The following is a 17,799-nucleotide window of genomic DNA, read 5'->3' on the forward strand; positions in this document are numbered from 1 at the left end:
CAAACTCACATAATTTTGCAAATAACCATGAAAAACCAAGAAAACTTGCAAAAACGAATATAGTGTTTTCCAGTCGTTTTTTCACTTTTAGATAATTTTCATTTTATGGAAAACCAGTTTCCATTTTGAAGTCTAGTGGCTTAATATAGGCTAGATGGTTGATCAAAACATTATATTTATCAAAGAGTTCACCGAAGTCACAACCATTTTCACAAAACTCAAACTCACATAATTTTCCAAATAATCATGAACACCAACAAAAGTCGAAGATGCTAATTTAATGATTTCCAGTCGTTTTTGACACTTTTAGATAGTTTTCATTTTTGCAAAATCCACTATTCATTTTAAATCTAGTGGCTTAATATAGGCTAGATGTTTAATGAAAATATATTTATCAACGAGTTCACCGATATCACAACCATTTTCACAAAACTCAAACTCACATAATTTTGCAAATAATCATGAAAACCATCAAAAGTCGATGATGCTAATTTTAGGATTTCCAGTCGTTTTTTCACACTTATAGATAGTTTTCATTTTTGCAAAATCTACTATTCATTTTTACGTCTAGTGGCTTAATATAGGCTAGATGTTTAATGAAAATATATTTATCAAAGAGTTCACCGATATCACAACCATTTTCACAAAACTCAAATTCACATAATTTTGCAAATAATCATGAAAACCATCAAAAGTCGATGATGCTAATTTCAGGATTTCCAGTCGTTTTTTCACACTTATAGATAGTTTTCACTTTTGCAAAAACCACTATTCATTTTGAAGTCTAGTGGGTTAGTATAGGCTAGATGGTTAATGAAAACATTATTTTTATCAAAGAGTTTACCGAAGTCACAACCATTATCACTTAGCTCGAATTCAAAAAATTTTACAAATAACCATACAAACCAACAAAACTTGAAAATGCGAATTTCGTGTTTTGCAGTCGATTTTTGACACTTTTAGATAGTTTTCATTTTTGCAAAAACCACTATTCATTTTGAAGTCTAGTGGGTTATTATAGGCTAGATGGTTAATGAAAACATTATATTTATCAAAGAGTTCACCGAAGTCACAACCATTATCACTTAACTCAAACTCAAAAAAGTTTGCAATTAACCATGAAAAACCAACAAAATTTCAATATGTGAAATACGTGTTTTCCAGTCGTTTTTTCACTGTTAGATAATTTTCATTTTATCAAAAACCAGTTTCCATTTTGAAGTCTAGTGGCTTAATATAGGCTAGATGGTTGATGAAAACATTATATTTATCAAAGAGTTCACCGAAGTCACAACCATCTTCACATAACTCAAACTCACATGATTTTGCAAATATTCATGAAAACCAAAAAAAGTCGATGCTAATTTCATGATTTCCAGTCATTTTTGACACTTTTAGATAGTTTTCATTTTTTGCAAAAACCACTATTCCTTTTGAAGTCTATTGGGTTAGTATAGGCTAGATGGTTAATGAAAACATTATATCTATCAAAGAGTTCACCGCAGTCACAACCATTATCATTTAACTCAAACTGACATAATTTTGCAAATAACCATGAAAAACCAACAAAACTTGCAAAAGCGAATATCGTGTTTTCCAGTCGTTTTTTCACTTTTAGATAATTTTCATTTTATCAAAAACCAGTTTCCATTTTGAAGTCTAGTGGCTTAGTATAGGCTAGATGGTTGATGAAAACATTATATTTATCAAAGAGTTCACCGAAGTCACAACCATCTTCACATAACTCAAACTCACATGATTTTGCAAATATTCATGAAAACCAAAAAAAGTCGATGCTAATTTCATGATTTCCAGTCATTTTTGACACTTTTAGATAGTTTTCATTTTTGCAAAATGCACTATTCCTTTTGAGGTCTATTGGGTTGGTATAGGCTAGATGGTTAATGAAAACATTATATCTATCAAAGAGTTCACCGAAGTCACAACCATTTTCACAAAACTCAAACTCACATAATTTTGCAAATAATCATGAACACCAACAAAAGTCGAAGATGCTAATTTAATGATTTCCAGTCGTTTTTGAGACTTTTAGATAGTTTTCATTTTTGCAAAATCCACTATTCATTTTGAAGTCTAGTGGCTTAATATAGGCTAGATGTTTAATGAAAATATATTTATCAAAGAGTTCACCGATATCACAACCTTTTTCACAAAACTCAAACTCACATAATTTTGCAAATAATCATGAAAACCATCAAAAGTCGATGATGCTAATTTCAGGATTTCCAGTCGTTTTTGAGACTTTTAGATAGTTTTCATTTTTGCAAAAACCACTATTCATTTTGAAGTCTAGTGGGTTATTATAGGCTAGATGGTTAATGAAAACATTATATTTATCAAAGAGTTCACCGAAGTCACAACCATTATCACTTAACTCAAACTCAAAAAAGTTTGCAATTAACCATGAAAAACCAACAAAATTTCAATATGTGAAATACGTGTTTTCCAGTCGTTTTTTCACTGTTAGATAATTTTCATTTTATCAAAAACCAGTTTCCATTTTGAAGTCTAGTGGCTTAATATAGGCTAGATGGTTGATGAAAACATTATATTTATCAAAGAGTTCACCGAAGTCACAACCATTTTCACATAACTCAAACTCACATGATTTTGCAAATATTCATGAAAACCAAAAAAAGTCGATGCTAATTTCATGATTTCCAGTCATTTTTGACACTTTTAGATAGTTTTCATTTTTTGCAAAAACCACTATTCCTTTTGAAGTCTATTGGGTTAGTATAGGCTAGATGGTTAATGAAAACATTATATCTATCAAAGAGTTCACCGCAGTCACAACCATTATCATTTAACTCAAACTCACATAATTTTGCAAATAACCATGAAAAACCAAGAAAACTTGCAAAAACGAATATAGTGTTTTCCAGTCGTTTTTTCACTTTTAGATAATTTTCATTTTATGGAAAACCAGTTTCCATTTTGAAGTCTAGTGGCTTAATATAGGCTAGATGGTTGATCAAAACATTATATTTATCAAAGAGTTCACCGAAGTCACAACCATTTTCACAAAACTCAAACTCACATAATTTTCCAAATAATCATGAACACCAACAAAAGTCGAAGATGCTAATTTAATGATTTCCAGTCGTTTTTGACACTTTTAGATAGTTTTCATTTTTGCAAAATCCACTATTCATTTTAAATCTAGTGGCTTAATATAGGCTAGATGTTTAATGAAAATATATTTATCAACGAGTTCACCGATATCACAACCATTTTCACAAAACTCAAACTCACATAATTTTGCAAATAATCATGAAAACCATCAAAAGTCGATGATGCTAATTTTAGGATTTCCAGTCGTTTTTTCACACTTATAGATAGTTTTCATTTTTGCAAAATCTACTATTCATTTTTACGTCTAGTGGCTTAATATAGGCTAGATGTTTAATGAAAATATATTTATCAAAGAGTTCACCGATATCACAACCATTTTCACAAAACTCAAACTCACATAATTTTGCAAATAATCATGAAAACCATCAAAAGTCGATGATGCTAATTTCAGGATTTCCAGTCGTTTTTTCACACTTATAGATAGTTTTCACTTTTGCAAAAACCACTATTCATTTTGAAGTCTAGTGGGTTAGTATAGGCTAGATGGTTAATGAAAACATTATTTTTATCAAAGAGTTTACCGAAGTCACAACCATTATCACTTAGCTCGAATTCAAAAAATTTTACAAATAACCATACAAACCAACAAAACTTGAAAATGCGAATTTCGTGTTTTGCAGTCGATTTTTGACACTTTTAGATAGTTTTCATTTTTGCAAAAACCACTATTCATTTTGAAGTCTAGTGGGTTATTATAGGCTAGATGGTTAATGAAAACATTATATTTATCAAAGAGTTCACCGAAGTCACAACCATTATCACTTAACTCAAACTCAAAAAAGTTTGCAATTAACCATGAAAAACCAACAAAATTTCAATATGTGAAATACGTGTTTTCCAGTCGTTTTTTCACTGTTAGATAATTTTCATTTTATCAAAAACCAGTTTCCATTTTGAAGTCTAGTGGCTTAATATAGGCTAGATGGTTGATGAAAACATTATATTTATCAAAGAGTTCACCGAAGTCACAACCATCTTCACATAACTCAAACTCACATGATTTTGCAAATATTCATGAAAACCAAAAAAAGTCGATGCTAATTTCATGATTTCCAGTCATTTTTGACACTTTTAGATAGTTTTCATTTTTGCAAAATGCACTATTCCTTTTGAGGTCTATTGGGTTAGTATAGGCTAGATGGTTAATGAAAACATTATATCTATCAAAGAGTTCACCGAAGTCACAACCATTTTCACAAAACTCAAACTCACATAATTTTGCAAATAATCATGAACACCAACAAAAGTCGAAGATGCTAATTTAATGATTTCCAGTCGTTTTTGAGACTTTTAGATAGTTTTCATTTTTGCAAAATCCACTATTCATTTTGAAGTCTAGTGGCTTAATATAGGCTAGATGTTTAATGAAAATATATTTATCAAAGAGTTCACCGATATCACAACCTTTTTCACAAAACTCAAACTCACATAATTTTGCAAATAATCATGAAAACCATCAAAAGTCGATGATGCTAATTTCAGGATTTCCAGTCGTTTTTGAGACTTTTAGATAGTTTTCATTTTTGCAAAAACCACTATTCATTTTGAAGTCTAGTGGGTTATTATAGGCTAGATGGTTAATGAAAACATTATATTTATCAAAGAGTTCACCGAAGTCACAACCATTATCACTTAACTCAAACTCAAAAAAGTTTGCAATTAACCATGAAAAACCAACAAAATTTCAATATGTGAAATACGTGTTTTCCAGTCGTTTTTTCACTGTTAGATAATTTTCATTTTATCAAAAGCCAGTTTCCATTTTGAAGTCTAGTGGCTTAATATAGGCTAGATGGTTGATGAAAACATTATATTTATCAAAGAGTTCACCGAAGTCACAACCATCTTCACATAACTCAAACTCACATGATTTTGCAAATATTCATGAAAACCAAAAAAAGTCGATGCTAATTTCATGATTTCCAGTCATTTTTGACACTTTTAGATAGTTTTCATTTTTGCAAAATGCACTATTCCTTTTGAGGTCTATTGGGTTAGTATAGGCTAGATGGTTAATGAAAACATTATATCTATCAAAGAGTTCACCGAAGTCACAACCATTTTCACAAAACTCAAACTCACATAATTTTGCAAATAATCATGAACACCAACAAAAGTCGAAGATGCTAATTTAATGATTTCCAGTCGTTTTTGAGACTTTTAGATAGTTTTCATTTTTGCAAAATCCACTATTCATTTTGAAGTCTAGTGGCTTAATATAGGCTAGATGTTTAATGAAAATATATTTATCAAAGAGTTCACCGATATCACAACCTTTTTCACAAAACTCAAACTCACATAATTTTGCAAATAATCATGAAAACCATCAAAAGTCGATGATGCTAATTTCAGGATTTCCAGTCGTTTTTGAGACTTTTAGATAGTTTTCATTTTTGCAAAAACCACTATTCATTTTGAAGTCTAGTGGGTTATTATAGGCTAGATGGTTAATGAAAACATTATATTTATCAAAGAGTTCACCGAAGTCACAACCATTATCACTTAACTCAAACTCAAAAAAGTTTGCAATTAACCATGAAAAACCAACAAAATTTCAATATGTGAAATACGTGTTTTCCAGTCGTTTTTTCACTGTTAGATAATTTTCATTTTATCAAAAGCCAGTTTCCATTTTGAAGTCTAGTGGCTTAATATAGGCTAGATGGTTGATGAAAACATTATATTTATCAAAGAGTTCACCGAAGTCACAACCATTTTCACATAACTCAAACTCACATGATTTTGCAAATATTCATGAAAACCAAAAAAAGTCGATGCTAATTTCATGATTTCCAGTCATTTTTGACACTTTTAGATAGTTTTCATTTTTTGCAAAAACCACTATTCCTTTTGAAGTCTATTGGGTTAGTATAGGCTAGATGGTTAATGAAAACATTATATCTATCAAAGAGTTCACCGCAGTCACAACCATTATCATTTAACTCAAACTGACATAATTTTGCAAATAACCATGAAAAACCAACAAAACTTGCAAAAGCGAATATCGTGTTTTCCAGTCGTTTTTTCACTTTTAGATAATTTTCATTTTATCAAAAACCAGTTTCCATTTTGAAGTCTAGTGGCTTAGTATAGGCTAGATGGTTGATGAAAACATTATATTTATCAAAGAGTTCACCGAAGTCACAACCATCTTCACATAACTCAAACTCACATGATTTTGCAAATATTCATGAAAACCAAAAAAAGTCGATGCTAATTTCATGATTTCCAGTCATTTTTGACACTTTTAGATAGTTTTCATTTTTGCAAAATGCACTATTCCTTTTGAAGTCTATTGGGTTAGTATAGGCTAGATGGTTAATGAAAACATTATATCTATCAAAGAGTTCACTGCAGTCACAACCATTATCATTTAACTCAAACTCACATAATTTTGCAAATAACCATGAAAAACCAACAAAACTTGCAAAAGCGAATATCGTGTTTTCCAGTCGTTTTTTCACTTTTAGATAATTTTCATTTTATCAAAAACCAGTTTCCATTTTGAAGTCTAGTGGCTTAATATAGGCTAGATGGTTGATGAAAACATGATATTTATCAAAGAGTTCACCGATATCACAACCTTTTTCACAAAACTCAAACTCACATAATTTTGCAAATAATCATGAAAACCATCAAAAGTCGATGATGCTAATTTCAGGATTTCCAGTCGTTTTTTCACACCTATAGATAGTTTTCATTTTTGCAAAAACCACTATTCATTTTGAAGTCTAGTGGGTTAGTATAGGCTAGATGGTTAATGAAAACATTATTTTTATCAAAGAGTTCACCGAAGTCACAACCATTATCACTTAACTCGAATTCAAAAAATTTTACAAATAACCATACAAACCAACAAAACTTGAAAATGCGAATTTCGTGTTTTGCAGTCGATTTTTGACACTTTTAGATAGTTTTCATTTTTGCAAAAACCACTATTCATTTTGAAGTCTAGTGGGTTAGTATAGGCTAGATGGTTAATGAAAACATTATATTTATCAAAGAGTTCACCGAATTCACAACCATTATCACTTAACTCAAACTGAAAAAAGTTTGCAATTAACCATGAAAAACCAACAAAATTTCAATATGTGAAATACGTGTTTTCCAGTCGTTTTTTCACTTTTAGATAATTTTCATTTTATCAAAAACCAGTTTCCATTTTGAAGTCTAGTGGCTTAATATTGGCTAGATGGTTGATGAAAACATTATATTTATCAAAGAGTTCACCGAAGTCACAACCATTTTCACATAACACAAACTCACATGATTTTGCAAATATTCATGAAAACCAAAAAAAGTCGATGCTAATTTCATGATTTCCAGTCATTTTTGACACTTTTAGATAGTTTTCATTTTTTGCAAAAACCACTATTCCTTTTGAAGTCTAGATGGTTAATGAAAACATATCTATCAAAGAGTTCACCGCAGTCACAACCATTATCATTTAACACAAACTGACATAATTTTGCAAATAATCATGAAAAACCACCAAAACTTGCAAAAGCGAATATCGTGTTTTCCAGTCGTTTTTTCACTTTTAGATAATTTTCATTTTATCAAAAACCAGTTTCCATTTTGAAGTCTAGTGGCTTAATATAGGCTAGATGTTTAATGAAAATATATTTATCAAAGAGTTCACCGATATCACAACCTTTTTCACAAAACTCAAACTCACATAATTTTGCAAATAATCATGAAAACCATCAAAAGTCGATGATGCTAATTTCAGGATTTCCAGTCGTTTTTTCACACTTATAGATAGTTTTCATTTTTGCAAAAACCACTATTCATTTTGAAGTCTAGTGGGTTAGTATAGGCTAGATGGTTAATGAAAACATTATTTTTATCAAAGTGTTTACCGAAGTCACAACCATTATCACTTAACTCGAATTCAAAAAATTTTACAAATAACCATACAAACCAACAAAACTTGAAAATGCGAATTTCGTGTTTTGCAGTCGATTTTTGAGACTTTTAGATAGTTTTCATTTTTGCAAAAACCACTATTCATTTTGAAGTCTAGTGGGTTAGTATAGGCTAGATGGTTAATGAAAACATTATATTTATCAAAGAGTTCACCGAAGTCACAACCATTATCACTTAACTTAAACTCAAAAAAGTTTGCAATTAACCATGAAAAACCAAGAAAACTTGCAAAAACGAATATCGTGTTTTCCAGTCGTTTTTTCACTTTTAGATAATTTTCATTTTATGGAAAACCAGTTTCCATTTTGAAGTCTAGTGGGTTAATATAGGCTAGATGTTTAATGAAAATATATTTATCAAAGAGTTCACCGATATCACAACCTTTTTCACAAAACTCAAACTCACATAATTTTGCAAATAATCATGAAAACCATCAAAAGTCGATGATGCTAATTTCAGGATTTCCAGTCGTTTTTTCACACTTATAGATAGTTTTCATTTTTGCAAAAACCACTATTCATTTTGAAGTCTAGTGGGTTAGTATAGGCTAGATGGTTAATGAAAACATTATTTTTATCAAAGTGTTTACCGAAGTCACAACCATTATCACTTAACTCGAATTCAAAAAATTTTACAAATAACCATACAAACCAACAAAACTTGAAAATGCGAATTTCGTGTTTTGCAGTCGATTTTTGACACTTTTAGATAGTTTTCATTTTTGCAAAAACCACTATTCATTTTGAAGTCTAGTGGGTTAGTATAGGCTAGATGGTTAATGAAAACATTATATTTATCAAAGAGTTCACCGAAGTCACAACCATTATCACTTAACTTAAACTCAAAAAAGTTTGCAATTAACCATGAAAAACCAAGAAAACTTGCAAAAACGAATATCGTGTTTTCCAGTCGTTTTTTCACTTTTAGATAATTTTCATTTTATCAAAAACCAGTTTCTATTTTGAAGTCTAGTGGCTTAATATTGGCTAGATGGTTGATGAAAACATTATATTTATCAAAGAGTTCACCGAAGTCACAACCATTTTCACATAACACAAACTCACATGATTTTGCAAATATTCATGAAAACCAAAAAAAGTCGATGCTAATTTCATGATTTCCAGTCATTTTTGACACTTTTAGATAGTTTTCATTTTTTGCAAAAACCACTATTCCTTTTGAAGTCTATTGGGTTAGTATAGGCTAGATGGTTAATGAAAACATATCTATCAAAGAGTTCACCGCAGTCACAACCATTATCATTTAACACAAACTGACATAATTTTGCAAATAATCATGAAAAACCACCAAAACTTGCAAAAGCGAATATCGTGTTTTCCAGTCGTTTTTTCACTTTTAGATAATTTTCATTTTATCAAAAACCAGTTTCCATTTTGAAGTCTAGTGGCTTAATATAGGCTAGATGGTTGATGAAAACATGATATTTATCAAAGAGTTCACCGAAGTCACAACCATTTTCACAAAACTCAAACTCACACAATTTTGCAAATAATCATGAACACCAACAAAAGTCGAAGATGCTAATTTAATGATTTCCAGTCGTTTTTGACACTTTTAGATAGTTTTCATTTTTGCAAAATCCACTATTCATTTTGAAGTCTAGTGGCTTAATATAGGCTAGATGTTTAATGAAAATATATTTATCAAAGAGTTCACCGATATCACAACCTTTTTCACAAAACTCAAACTCACATAATTTTGCAAATAATCATGAAAACCATCAAAAGTCGATGATGCTAATTTCAGGATTTCCAGTCGTTTTTTCACACTTATAGATAGTTTTCATTTTTGCAAAAACCACTATTCATTTTGAAGTCTAGTGGGTTAGTATAGGCTAGATGGTTAATGAAAACATTATTTTTATCAAAGTGTTTACCGAAGTCACAACCATTATCACTTAACTCGAATTCAAAAAATTTTACAAATAACCATACAAACCAACAAAACTTGAAAATGCGAATTTCGTGTTTTGCAGTCGATTTTTGACACTTTTAGATAGTTTTCATTTTTGCAAAAACCACTATTCATTTTGAAGTCTAGTGGGTTAGTATAGGCTAGATGGTTAATGAAAACATTATATTTATCAAAGAGTTCACCGAAGTCACAACCATTATCACTTAACTTAAACTCAAAAAAGTTTGCAATTAACCATGAAAAACCAAGAAAACTTGCAAAAACGAATATCGTGTTTTCCAGTCGTTTTTTCACTTTTAGATAATTTTCATTTTATGGAAAACCAGTTTCCATTTTGAAGTCTAGTGGCTTAATATAGGCTAGATGTTTAATGAAAATATATTTATCAAAGAGTTCACCGATATCACAACCTTTTTCACAAAACTCAAACTCACATAATTTTGCAAATAATCATGAAAACCATCAAAAGTCGATGATGCTAATTTCAGGATTTCCAGTCGTTTTTTCACACTTATAGATAGTTTTCATTTTTGCAAAAACCACTATTCATTTTGAAGTCTAGTGGGTTAGTATAGGCTAGATGGTTAATGAAAACATTATTTTTATCAAAGTGTTTACCGAAGTCACAACCATTATCACTTAACTCGAATTCAAAAAATTTTACAAATAACCATACAAACCAACAAAACTTGAAAATGCGAATTTCGTGTTTTGCAGTCGATTTTTGACACTTTTAGATAGTTTTCATTTTTGCAAAAACCACTATTCATTTTGAAGTCTAGTGGGTTAGTATAGGCCAGATGGTTAATGAAAACATTATATTTATCAAAGAGTTCACCGAAGTCACAACCATTATCACTTAACTTAAACTCAAAAAAGTTTGCAATTAACCATGAAAAACCAAGAAAACTTGCAAAAACGAATATCGTGTTTTCCAGTCGTTTTTTCACTTTTAGATAATTTTCATTTTATCAAAAACCAGTTTCTATTTTGAAGTCTAGTGGCTTAATATTGGCTAGATGGTTGATGAAAACATTATATTTATCAAAGAATTCACCGAAGTCACAACGATTTTCACATAACACAAACTCACATGATTTTGCAAATATTCATGAAAACCAAAAAAAGTCGATGCTAATTTCATGATTTCCAGTCATTTTTGACACTTTTAGATAGTTTTCATTTTTTGCAAAAACCACTATTCCTTTTGAAGTCTATTGGGTTAGTATAGGCTAGATGGTTAATGAAAACATATCTATCAAAGAGTTCACCGCAGTCACAACCATTATCATTTAACACAAACTGACATAATTTTGCAAATAATCATGAAAAACCAACAAAACTTGCAAAAGCGAATATCGTGTTTTCCAGTCGTTTTTTCACTTTTAGATAATTTTCATTTTATCAAAAACCAGTTTCCATTTTGAAGTCTAGTGGCTTAATATAGGCTAGATGGTTGATGAAAACATGATATTTATCAAAGAGTTCACCGAAGTCACAACCATTTTCACAAAACTCAAACTCACATAATTTTGCAAATAATCATGAACACCAACAAAAGTCGATGATGCTAATTTCAGGATTTCCAGTCGTTTTTTCACACTTATAGATAGTTTTCATTTTTGCAAAAACCACTATTCATTTTGAAGTCTAGTGGGTTAGTATAGGCTAGATGGTTAATGAAAACATTATTTTTATCAAAGTGTTTACCGAAGTCACAACCATTATCACTTAACTCGAATTCAAAAAATTTTACAAATAACCATACAAACCAACAAAACTTGAAAATGCGAATTTCGTGTTTTGCAGTCGATTTTTGACACTTTTAGATAGTTTTCATTTTTGCAAAAACCACTATTCATTTTGAAGTCTAGTGGGTTAGTATAGGCTAGATGGTTAATGAAAACATTATATTTATCAAAGAGTTCACCGAAGTCACAACCATTATCACTTAACTTAAACTCAAAAAAGTTTGCAATTAACCATGAAAAACCAAGAAAACTTGCAAAAACGAATATCGTGTTTTCCAGTCGTTTTTTCACTTTTAGATAATTTTCATTTTATCAAAAACCAGTTTCTATTTTGAAGTCTAGTGGCTTAATATTGGCTAGATGGTTGATGAAAACATTATATTTATCAAAGAGTTCACCGAAGTCACAACCATTTTCACATAACACAAACTCACATGATTTTGCAAATATTCATGAAAACCAACAAAAGTCGATGCTAATTTCATGATTTCCAGTTATTTTTGACACTTGTAGATAGTTTTCATTTTTGCAAAAACCACTATTCCTTTTGAAGTCTATTGGGTTAGTATAGGCTAGATGGTTAATGAAAACATTATATCTATCAAAGAGTTCACCGCAGTCACAACCATTATCATTTAACTCAAACTCACATAATTTTGCAAATATCCATGAAAAACCAACAAAACTTGCAAAAGCGAATATCGTATTTTCCAGTCGTTTTTTCACTTTTAGATAATTTTCATTTTATCAAAAACCAGTTTCCATTTTGAAGTCTAGTGGGTTAGTATAGCCTAGATTGTTAAAGAAAACATTATATTTATCAAAGAGTTCACCGAAATCACAACCATTTTCACTTAACTGAAACTCAAAAAATTTTGCAGATAATCATGAAAACCAACAAAAGACGAAGATGCTAATTTCATGATCTGCAGTCGTTTTTTAACACTTATAGATAGGTTTCATTTTTGTACAAACCACTATTTATTTTGAAGTCTAGTGGCCTAATATAGGCTAGATGGTTAATGAAACATTATAGTTATCAAAGTGTTCACCGAATTCACAACCATTTTCACATTACTCAAACTCACACGATTATATTCTCTTCCGTATCACTAGCGATGAGTATATCATCGACATAAGCGAATACAAAATCAAGTCCACGAACGACCTCATCCATAAACCTCTGAAAAGTGCTAGTAGCATTACGCAAACCAAAACTCATAAATAGAAATTCAAAACAACCGAAAGGTGTAGTGATGGCTGTTTTAGGGATATCCTCTGGATTTACTGGTATCTGATGATAGGCCCGTACCAGATCAATCTTAGAGAAAATGGTGCATCCATGTAGGTTCGCCGAGAAATCCTGCAAATTCCTGATGGGATAGCGATTAGCTATCGTCACAGCATTTAGTCTCCGATAGTCCCCCACCGGGCGAAAATCCGAATCCCCTTTACGGGCCAAATGTAGAGGAGATGCCCATGGGCTGGTGGAGGGGCGAATGAGGCCGAGTTGAAGCATGTGCTCAAACTCGGCCTTGGCCGTCTTAAGACAATTAGGCGCTAGGCGGCGTGGTCGAGAAAAAACCGGAGGACCAGTCGTCGTGATATAATGGAGGGTGGAATGTGCAGGTTTAACCGGCTTGAAAGTAATATCCACCAACTCCGGAAAAGACGCTAAAAGAGAATGAAAAGCGTCCCCAGCAGTGGCAATAAAAAATGCTGGGCTAAGAGGAGAATTGGTAGAGCTCCTTGCCGGCGTGGAAAGGGATGTCGAGTCATCGACAAGCCTTCGACGTCGGACATCTACCAATAATTGAAAATGATTTTAAAAATCCGCACCCAAAATGGGATGTAGAATGTCAGCTATGACAAAAACCCATTGAAAGTCTCTGCGAAGACCAATGTCTAAACGTAGAGAAAGCTGACCAAAAGTAGGAATCGGAGATGAATCAACAGCGTGCAAAACGATTTCAGAACGGTGAGGTTTGTCGACTGTTAGACGAAGCGGCCAAATACTACAACAGGAACCAGTGTCAACCATGAAGAATTTTTTCGACACTTGGTCCTGGACGAATATTGCACGATTAAAAACAGGTTGGGTGGAGGAAAGGGACGTGTGCACTTTCTCCTCTACTCGTTTCCCGACGCCTTGAACGAACAAGGCTGAATACATTTTGTCGCCTTGTTCGAAAAGTTTGCATGGTACCAACACAGACCTTGCTTCTTCCAGGTAGCTCCCCGATCTCGAGAAAATTTTCGAGACCGGGAAACGCTACGAGATTGGGAACCAACACGAGATCTCGAGAAACAGAGGTTATTTACGGTGCGAGGTGCGAGTGAGATCCTGAATGCTACGTAGCAAATCCTCATTGGTCACTGAAGAGGACTGCCTTGCAGGATCTGCGGAAACAGTACGTGGTGTGTCCGTGGAGGACTCAGCGCAATTTGAAACAAGTCGAGAAGGGTTCACTGAAAATTCCATGACCCTATCGGCCATGGTGGCCACTTGATCTAATGAGTTCGAGTCCGAAACCGTTGCCAATATTGTCTGGACTTGCGACGGTAACCGTGTAAAGAATATCTTTCTAAGAAGTGGCCCGTCTGTTGATTCACCGCTGAGACCGCGTAGATGAGTTAAAAACTCCGTTGGAGTTCTATCGCCTAGTTGTTCATCCGCCATCAGCTCATGAAACTTGCTGGTGGCAGATCTGGCAGTCCTTCGCAATATCTCAGTCTTGACCTCATCGTAGGTCGCGTCATCTTTCGGAGTCGTGATAAAATCCTTCGACACTTTTAGAAGCGACGAAGGCAAATTGCATAGCATTAAAGATAGCCTCCGAGTGGGCGAGACATCATGTGCCCGAAAAAAATTCTCTAACTGACCAAAAAATACGTCAGTCTCTTCGGCGAATGAAGGCAGGCTTGGCAACGCACTCATATCGGTAACTGATTCCGTCAAAGGTAAAATAGGAAGAAACAATAACGAAAAACGTGTAAAATATGCAAAAGGCCAAAAAAAATTTCACCGCAAATGGAAAAGGAAACACACTATTTTTTTTCTGTACCTTTCTGTTTTCCTCTGTAATGTATGTGCACAATAAGAACCAAAATGGAAAAAGAAAAGAAGAAAAAGAAAAGAAGAAAAAGAAAAGAAGAAAAAGAAATATTCGCTAAAAAAAAAACAATGTGGTTGCCTTCTGTATTTTTTTTTATTTTTTGTATTGTTTTCCTTTTTTTTTGTATAGTGTGTTTAGTTGTGAGCTTGTACTGTCTGCGGCAAAAAAAAATTTTTTTCTTTTTTTTTGAAAACCCACCTTGACGTGCCTGAAAGGAAATGGAAATTAATAGTCAGAAAGAAAGAAAAAAAACGTCTGTGTCAGCTTGGCACAATGTGAGTTCGTATAGTCGGAAATGCTATAGAGTCAATATCTCACTGTGAAATTGTTCAGAAAGTCTTTATGATGATGATGATGACGGCGGCCGGAAACTCGTGTTGCTCATACCAATGATGATGCTGATCAGTCCAGATTGTCGTGGCTGCAGTCGTTCCTTAGTCGGGGTCACCACTTTAGGAGAGTGGGTTATATATCTTTGGATATACACCTAACTTTCCTACATTAAATTGGAAGAGAACTGAACGCAGAAACTCCAAACTGATCAACAACAACAAATATTTATTGTTCGGTGGAAAAGGTAAACAGCTTCTAATTGTCCGGTTTTAGAGTAGCCTGAAATGTAGATGTACGGTTCTTCGTGCTGGTGTCGTTATAAAGACAACTTGGTTCAACCACATTCAAATGGGAGAGCTTGCTTAGACGTCTTGCTTGGTCGCTGTCTGCCTTGGTAAGAGACAGAATCGAAGCGGGAACGCTTCGATGTTGAAACCCACGCATGCGTGGTTAAGGATTCAGCAATGGCGCCTATGCTTTTTGGCGCTAATATGACGTCACTACACCTTTATGGCAAATACTTATGAACTAAAGTTGCTCGCTTATCTGTCTCGTTGTCGGATGTGTTTTGGTGAGCCGAACGCTTTGTTCAAAATTGGATTGTTGCTGTTGAAATTATTGTTGTCATGTCGAATATTTTCAAATTATTGAAAATTGTTAAATTGTTGAACTGTTGATATTCTTTGTGCGTTTCGCCGGTGATGCGAGAAAGGAATTGTTTGTGTAAAGCCATTTTGGCAATCATTATATGATTGTAAGCTTAACGTTGCGCCCCGCCCCAGCGGGGAGGGGGTCGGAACTGTTAATTATTTAAGTCCAGCCGTTGTAGGCTTTTTTTTTTAACTGTCATCATTAAAAGGAAAAACACATCATAGGTTTCCCGTTTTGAGGGATTAATTTATGCTGTATTTAATTCCAGCCCTTGTAGGCTTTATTTATTTTTGAACTGTTATCCTCGTTAAGAGGAAAAAACGCAATATAAGTTTCCCATCTTTAATGTATTCTGTGTAACCTATACTGTGTAGGAAAATTGAACTTCAGCCGTTGTAGGCTTTATTCTTTGAACTACTGTCCTCATTCAGAGGAAAAAACAGATTATAGGTTTCCCGTTTTAGAAAAAGTAATCTCGTTACAGGCTTTACTGCTACCCCCCACCCCACCCCAGTGGGGAGTAGGATTTGAACTGGTATCCTGTTTAAGAGGATAAAACAAAAACATAGGTTTCCCGTTTTTAGGGAGTATAATTGAAAACTTTAGTGTGTAAGAATTAATTTCGACTGAGTATATCGGTCAAAATAATTCAAGAAGCAAACCCGATGAATGAGCCAGCAAAGAAGTTCTCGGCAGTCGCCGCCGTGGCCTGTGAATACCAACGGATAAGCTTTCTGAGCTTTTTGGAAGAATGAAAGAGGAGGGTGGGGATATAAAGATATCACCCTCCCTAGTGTTGAAAACATGAAGAGAAGGACAATCGTTTACAAAACGTACTGTCCTTCATCGAAAAGATTTAAGCACTTTGAAACGTGCAAAATAGAAAAATGCCTGGCACCTATAAGGAAAGACATAAAGTACAGCGAAGGGTCAGGCATATGGCACAATAGAAACCAGATTCGAAAAAGATGAAAAATCCCAAGAGCACTGAGTGAGTCCCCTGAAAACGAAGGAGGTGGTGCTGCTCTCAACCTACATGGGAAGGAGAACAGCAAGCGTCAGAGTAACTGAAGTACCACCGGAAATTGAGGCAAGGGAGGTGATGGCTGCCCTGATGTATAACAAGACGGACAAAATTACCTTCCTCCAAATTACATGCACTGCCCACAAAATTGGCACGGGCAGAGCATCTCTGCCATTATTCAGGGGACTCAGAAAGATATCGAAATGCTTCCAGAAAGAGTACTCTTGGGTGAGGATATTGCCCTAAGGATTCAAGTAGAGGGCAAAAAGCCCACGTGTTTTGAATGTGGCAAAAAAAGCCACATTCGCGTAGAATGCGAAATATGGAAGGAAAGAATAAGTGTGCAGACATCAGGCCCTTCAAATACCAAAAAAAGACCCCAAACCCACACACAAATTATCCGCCCCCACACAGAAACAAATACTCCCACCCCGCCATCTGTGGCGCCCGCTCCCAAACAAGACACCCAAAAACCCCAGGCCATGGATACACCAGTCCCGATAGAAACAAATGCACCCACCCCCTCTGAAGTAACAACTCCCCTGGAAGAGACCATGGAGGTGACCGAGGGGGAGTTCTTGACCCCCCCCCCCCCCAGAAAAAAGAGAACGCTTGCACCTTCCCCATCCATATCCCCCACAAAAAAGAAGAAAAACAACACACCACAGAAAAAAGACCCCGCCCCAGTGTCCCAGAAGAGAAAATAAAGAAAAGAGACGGAACAAAAACCCTGGTAACGAAGGCATGAAAGAGAGATGTGCCTGGATAACTGAAAAACTGTACAAGGAAATGAAGGATAGGCATCCGAAAACCATTGAGAGCATTCCGGACCTTCCACAGTATTTGAAGGAGTTTTTGAAGGAGCAGGAGGAAAGGGCTGCCTCACGAGTGTTGAGGTCAGCCC

General features: G+C 33.8%; 1 protein-coding gene across 1 annotated transcript; it reads right to left on the minus strand.

Annotated features, from left to right (window-relative positions):
* Nucleotides 1-14,085: 14,085 nt before the first annotated feature.
* On the minus strand, nucleotides 14,086-14,709 carry LOC149132453 (uncharacterized). Its single transcript, XM_089363352.1, has one exon. The coding sequence runs from the start codon at nucleotides 14,707-14,709 to the stop codon at nucleotides 14,086-14,088; it is 624 nt and encodes a 207-aa protein (XP_089219478.1).
* Nucleotides 14,710-17,799: the final 3,090 nt, after the last annotated feature.

This window comes from Octopus bimaculoides, chromosome 15, assembly GCF_046866305.1.
Source record: "Octopus bimaculoides isolate indiv1 chromosome 15, ASM4686630v1, whole genome shotgun sequence".
Taxonomy (NCBI): domain Eukaryota; kingdom Metazoa; phylum Mollusca; class Cephalopoda; order Octopoda; family Octopodidae; genus Octopus; species Octopus bimaculoides.